The sequence below is a fragment of the Mytilus edulis genome, chromosome 10 (genome assembly GCF_963676685.1).
Source record: "Mytilus edulis chromosome 10, xbMytEdul2.2, whole genome shotgun sequence".
Taxonomy (NCBI): domain Eukaryota; kingdom Metazoa; phylum Mollusca; class Bivalvia; order Mytilida; family Mytilidae; genus Mytilus; species Mytilus edulis.
Genome location: NC_092353.1, coordinates 47,131,572 through 47,138,779, shown reverse-complemented (window position 1 = coordinate 47,138,779; position 7,208 = coordinate 47,131,572). Strand labels below are relative to the sequence as shown.

Here is a 7,208-nt window from a genome sequence, read left to right as displayed (position 1 = left end):
TCTCTGATTTATATACTGGTTACCAATGAAGATGACAAATTGGTGTCATTCATTATTTAAACAGAATCCATACGATATATGCTACCATTCTTGGATGAAATTAATATTACTTTAATATCATACTTTTTGAAACCATTTTTATCAATTTTCAATTTCCATTGTCTAAATTGTTAATTGATCATTTGTTGCTATCTGATAAACAGACTTTAGCCAACCCGTGTATATTTCGATTTAAAGGGCTCGACCATTAAATCGCGTTATCAGAGGAAGACCAGCAATAGTTCATTAGCAGGTCAAAGCAGACGCGCATGTCTAAATTTATTACACTACATATAAATTAACTGCTCTTGCATTCTCATCACAAATATTGCAAACGCTATCTTCAAGGATTTATATTGATCTAAGGTCAGACTATTGATTTAATTTATTATACACATGATTACTTGATATTAATTTTAATACATTCAATCGATTTTATTTGTTTATGTTTATTATATGTCTATATAACGAATTATGATGTTTAATTTAATTTAATTTTAGTTTCATTCACATTATTGCTTTGTCTTTTATTGAGGCATCTACTGTTGATGCTATCCACGCTAATTGCATTTTGTTATGCAGATTATTTTGGCAACTTCCTATGAGGTATGTAATACATATTTAATATTCGATGCTTGCCGGGAGTCATCTAATATGGCTAGACAATACAATTATACATTGTACACCTAATTGCTATTTGATGTTGCAAATTATTTAAGAGAATTATACTTAACTATGCTTCCGTTAAGAAATATTTAGTAAATGCTTTAAATTGACATTTGATTAATTGATTTATCATCAATTCTTTTCCGTCACAGATATCGCGTTGTTTATTTCATGTTTACTTTTATATTTAGTTAAACATATATTTTAGGATTGGTAACTATTTTTTATTTTACACTGTGTTTATTTATTGGAAGGTTAGTGATGCCTAGGGGAAAAACTGTCGCGAGGGGAAAAGGAGTTAAAAGAAGGAGAACAGCCCGTGTTACTGATAATGACAGGACAGCTGCACTGTCTCAAACAGAACATGATGTAGTGCCGCCACGGACGCAAATTACAACATCTAATGCATCAGGACCATCTACCACATTTAACAGTTCAGTAGATTTACCGAATAATGAAGAGTCGTATTCACAAACCATCAATGAACAAGGTACATTTCAAAATTTTGAATCTAATGTTAATTCTGTACATGAAATTGCTAGCATCAGCAATGATTTGGGTAATAATGTTTCTTGCAATATCAGACAAAAAATCTTAAATGGTGAATATATTGATCTGGGTTGTTTATTGTCGAACCCAGTACCTATTGATGATAATTCTAATACTTTAATAATTAAAGATGGTGTTCTACAATCTAAACCAAAAGCATCAACAGTCAAGATTAATAGTATTAGTCAGTGGACTGATGCATTTCTGATTTTCATTGATATTTACCTGTCAAGTCATTTGGGAGAGGCAAGAGGGCTTCTGAAATACATGAGTAACATACGACTGGGAGCTAGTAGGGTTCCCGGTTTAGGCTGGAAGAGGTATGACGAGCAATTCCGTTTAAAAAAAATAAGAATGCCGTCTTGTAACTGGGGAACAGTTGATTTAGAGCTTTGGTTACTCTTCATGTATGATGATAGCACACAACTTAATCCAAACCCTGTAACTAATGCGTATAAATGTTATGATTATAACAATGGATCCTGTACTAGGCCTAACTGTCATTATTCACATAGTTGTTTACGTTGTTCAGGTATTCACCCATCGGTAAACTGTACACGATATGGTGCTCAGACAAATTTTAATTTTAGGCGTGGTCCTAGATTCGCTGCTGGACAACCAAATAACAGTTCGCAACGAGGCTCGAGTGCTAATCCAAGGGCAGCTGTCAGATTCCAGCGACCACCTTTCCACGGTTCATTCAATCGCTAATACGCCAATTAAATTTGATGTTCTTTGCAAGTTTCTGGAAAATTATAGTAATAAAACAGTTGCTTCAGAATTATATTTGGGATTTTTGGAAGGTTTTCGTCTAAATTATACTGGACCTAGGATGACTACTGATTGTAGAAATCTAGTTTCTGTTTTTGACAATGAAGTTGAAGTTGCAAAAAAATTATTGAAAGAAATTAATTTGGGAAGAATAGCTGGTCCATTTAACAATATACCACTTTTTAATCTAAGATTGTCTCCGATTGGCTTATGTCCTAAAAAGGATGGTTCTTGGACGCTTATACAGCATTTATCATACCCACACGGTTTAAGCGTAAATGATTATATTGATAAGGGCTTGTGTTCTGTGACTTATACGCCATTTGACCATGCACTAGATATGGTGGGTAGCCAAGGAAAGTTCGCCCTAATTGGAAAAAAAGATATCAGCTCGGCATTTAGGCTTTTACCAGTAAACCCGGATGATTTCGAGTTATTGGGTTTCAAATTTTTGGACTTTTACTTCGTGGACCGCTGTTTGCCTCAAGGTTGTAGTCTGTCTTGCGCAACGTTTGAGAAATTCTCAACATTTCTAGAATGTATCTTTAAGGACAAAACGGGATCGGAAAGTGTTATACACTACTTAGATGATTTTTTGTTTGCAGGCCCGGGGACTGATTCAACTTGCCTTAACCTGATGAGTGAATTTGATTGTTTATGTGATCGTTTAGGAGTTCCTTTGGCACATGACAAGACTGTCAGTCCAACTCATGTTCTTACTTTTTTGGGGCTTGAAATTAATACAATTGAAATGTCTGTAAAAATTCCCAAAGAGAAATTGCTGAAATTGAAAACAATAATTTCAAATTTGTTAGGCAAAAAAAGAACAACATTACGTGTTCTCCAGTCTTTTACAGGCATTTTGAATTTTTGTTCGAGAGTGATCCCTACGGGTAGGGCATTCAACAGACGTTTTTATGATGCAATGTCAGGAATATCAAATCCTAGGCACCATATAAGGCTCACTGCGTCAATTAAGGAAGACATAATGTTGTGGTCGTTATTTTTAGATTGTTTTAATGGCAAATTTTATTTTCCCGATTCCGATTGGATATCAAATGTTGATATGGAGTTATTTACTGATAGTGCTGGGAGTGCGTTTGGTGGATGTGCTTCGTATTCACATCCTAATTGGGCTTTCTTTCCTTGGCCGTCATATTGGTTAGGTTGCGATATATTAAAGGACATTACATTTTTAGAGTTATTGCCTATTGTTTTAGCCTTTCATTTGTGGTATGCGATCTTTGCGAATAAGAAAATTATATTACACGTTGACAATAAAGCACTTGTTCATATCCTGAATTCTAAAACGTCTAGATCAAGAAGGGTAATGCATATTCTTCGTCCTTTAGTCTTACAAGCTATGGTTTATAATATTCAGTTCAAAGCAATGCATATTACATCAAACAAAAACTGTATTGCGGATGCAATTTCTCGTCAACAGTGGCCACGGTTTCGTCGCATGTCACCAGAGGCGCTACAAGAACCAGAAAAGGTCCCACAGTCTTTTCTTCAAGTGATCTCAAATTTGAATCCAACAAGTTGTTAACGGCGTCAATCTCACCAAACACAAGTGACACTTATGAAACTGCTGTCAGGTCATTTGATCAATTTAGATCTTCACACGGACATGCCATTGTTTGGCCACCCTCACTTAATGTTATCTGTAACTTTATAGCATATTTATCTGTGCGAGGTTATGCTCCGTCTACTGCCAAGTCTTATATTTTTGGTATAGCCTTTAAATGTAAAATGTTAAATATTACTGATAACACTCACAATTTTATAATTAAGAAAAGGTTAATTGGAATGGAAAGGCTTGACAAACGAGTGGATTCAAGATTGCCAATTACACCACAGATTTTAGATAAATTGATTTCACTATTACCATCTGTATGTCTCTCACAATATGAGACCTTATTGTTTTCGGGGTTGTTTAGTTTGGCGTATTTTGGTTTTTTCAGGATAGGGGAATTAGTAGTCAATAAATCACTGGCACATTCTCACACTTTGTCGTTAGATGATTTTAGTTTTTCAGACAATAACGTTTCTATCAACCTTAAATTTTCAAAAACTGATCAGTTAGGCAAAGGTAGTTTAATAATTATACCTTCAATTAATTCTCATGTATGTCCTGTTCATTTATTAAAGAAATATTTTATTGCCAGGCCCAAAACCATTGGTCCTGCATTCATACACTTCGGTGGTCACTATGTTACACGTTATCAGTTTAACGCTGTTCTAAAGAAAGCTCTGAATGTGGCGAATATTACATCGGATAATTTTCAAAGTCATAGTTTTAGGATCGGAGCTGCATCTCAGTCTTCGAAAATGGGGTTTTCTGATGATGAAATTCAGGATTTTGGTCGTTGGGAATCAAAAGCTTATAAAACATATATCAGAATACCAACGCTAAAGTTAGCAAGTCAAATTTAATATGTGTCATCATTTATTTGTTTGTATATATTGTACATAATTGATTTGAAATTTGAATACTCGCCTGATCGTCACTTTAAGACTTTCAGGTCAACAAAAGAGTGTTTGGTTGGTGGGTTCTTCAATCATCAAACATGCATTTGTACATGCTAGAAAGTCTGTCGATGGTGTAAATTTAGGTTTGGAACGAATAAAATCTACAATATGGTGGCAAGGAAAAAGTGGAATGAGGATTTGTGAGATAATACCCAAAGTCAAACATTTGCTTACACTTGAAGAACCCCCGCAAGTATTAGTATTTCACTGTGGTGGAAATGATATCGGACAAAAAGTGTCATGTGTATTAGGACACGATATTTTAAAAGTAATTGATTGCCTTCGGGTCTTACTACCAAATTCAAAATTTGTTTGGTCTCAAATTTTACCCAGATTGAAATACAGGAATGAGATTGTACATAGATCTTTGAACAGAACTAGAGTTAGATTAAATAGTTTAGTAGCTACATATATCATCAAACATGGCGGTGCTTATATTAGATATCCAGAAATATCTGAAGACAACCCAGATTTATTTTTAGACGGTGTTCATTTATCAGATATCGGAAATAATTTGTTTTTGTATAGGTTACAGCAAGGTTTATTTGACATTATAAAATTTTCACATACAATTTGTCCACAAAACGGCGAAGTAGGTCCATGGCTTCGGGAATCTGTTAGCTTGTAGTCACGGCGGTCAGATTCTTTAACATACAGGTTTTTTATTTTCAAATAAATCACCTTCATAGTACTGGTTGGCGGTAACAATTTTCGAAACATTCTGTTATGACAGAAAATTTCGAATTTGTTTAGTGGCGGACTTTATAGGCTGCACCAGTACCGATAAACTTGATTTATTATTATTTAATTTAGAACATTAATCCATTTCTTCATTTACACTTCAAACGTAGTTTTTCATGTTGATTTTGGACATCTGTTGCCAGGGTTCAATTCAGCACACTATTAGTTCATAATTTCATTACATTCTAGTTTTATTTCAATTTTAATTATCTATTATATTTTGAAGATTTGATTTATAATTTTAATTTACGGTTACCCAAAGACCCTTTGTTCATGGGTTGGTAACCGACAGAAGCCGTGATCTTACTTCGCCAATAAATATATATTATTTTTAACATGTGTTATCTCTTATAACATACAATATGAGAAATATCTAAGCGACATATAGCACAACAAATATTTATCACAAGAACAAAATTATGCGGAAGAAAAAAAAATAATCAGAACAAATACAAATACCACAGAAAGGTGGAAAGACCTTATAAGCCTATTTCATGTCTGAAAGGTATTATAGTAAAACACATTACATTTCATTCTGGCTATATCACGGCCGACACTCGGCTAACCGAGAGATTGGTCGTTTAATCTATATTGAGTATGCGGCTATATCGGCGGTTGGTCTGTTAATCGGGTTGGCTAAAGTCTGTTAATCAGGTGTTATCGAGAAAATCATTGAAAGTTAAGCATGTTTCATTGTATAACTTTTTAAATATATTTTTATTATCAACATTATTCATGTCTAACAAAACAATTCAATATACTGAATCCAGTGGTGTAATTATTAGGGCCCCGCCAAAGGCGGGTCGCCCTATAGTGATCAGTCTGTCCGTCCGTCCGTCCGTAACACTTTGTGTCCGCTCCATATCTAGAGAACCATTATGATTTCATACTTTATACTTTACATGTTTATTAACCACCACCAGAGGGCGTGTCATGATATATGTACAACTTCCTAGGTCAAAGGTCAAGGTAAAAAAACTTTGGTTTCAGTTGACAACCCTGTGTCCTGTGCTGAAGATCGGGTCCGCTCTATATCTTGAGAACCGTTATGATTTCAAAGTTTATACTTGACATGTATATGAACCAACACCAGAGGGTGTGTCATAATTTATAAACGACTGCCTAGGGCAAAGTTCAAGGTCAAAAACTTTGGTTTCAGTTGACAACCCCATGTCCTGTGGTGAAGAGCGTGTCCGCTTTATATCTTGAGAACCGTTATGATTTCAAAGTTTATACTTGACATGTATATGAACCAACACCAGAGGGTGTGTCATAATTTATGAACGACTGAATAGGGCAAAGTTCAAGGTCAAAAACTTTGGTTTCAGTTGACAACCCTGTGTCCTGTGGTGAAGATCGTGTCCGCTCTATATCTTGAGAACCGTTATGATTTCAAAGTTTATACTTGACATGTTTATAAACCAACACCAAAGGGTGTGTCATAATTTATTTACAACTTCCTAGGTCAAAGGTCAAGGTCAAAAACTTTGATTTCAGTTGACAAACCAATGTCCTATGGTAAAGATACAATTTTTTAATGCACATTATTCACAGCGGGGCCCACAGAGATGGCTCCCATCTCAATGATATCTAGTTATTTTTCTAGTTTCGATGTAAGATCTATAAAATGAAAAGGCGGGTTACTCATCAATAAATTTATACACATTTTACACACATAAAATGTACACAAAATGACACGTTGGTTGATTTCACTTGCATGCAATATTTTGAACATCGAAAAAAGACAGGCATTATGTTTGTTAACCATATTGATATCTTTGTGTGAAAAATCTACACGAAAATCTGTATTTTGGTGACATAAATCAATCTTTATTTAAAACCTGGTCTGTTAATGAGTCGGATGTATAAAACCCGGTCTGTTAATTGGTCTGTTAAGAGTTACGAATGGC

General features: G+C 34.6%; 2 protein-coding genes across 3 annotated transcripts; both read left to right on the top strand.

The window, feature by feature from the left end:
• Nucleotides 1-229: 229 nt before the first annotated feature.
• Nucleotides 230-3,405, top strand: LOC139491329 (uncharacterized). 2 transcript variants are annotated; one of them, XM_071278953.1, is made up of 2 exons: nucleotides 230-405; nucleotides 965-3,405. In XM_071278953.1, the coding sequence occupies exon 2, from the start codon at nucleotides 967-969 to the stop codon at nucleotides 1,963-1,965; it is 999 nt and encodes a 332-aa protein (XP_071135054.1). In that variant the 5' UTR covers nucleotides 230-405; nucleotides 965-966; the 3' UTR covers nucleotides 1,966-3,405. The 2 variants fall into 2 exon arrangements, with proteins under 2 accessions (XP_071135054.1, XP_071135053.1); XM_071278952.1 differs by having other exon boundaries at nucleotides 960-3,405.
• Nucleotides 3,403-5,633, top strand: LOC139492792 (uncharacterized; the record flags this gene model as incomplete). Its single annotated transcript, XM_071280946.1, has 1 exon — nucleotides 3,403-5,633. A coding segment is annotated over one exon (1,059 nt), but the record flags the coding sequence as incomplete, so codon positions are not given.
• Nucleotides 5,634-7,208: the final 1,575 nt, after the last annotated feature.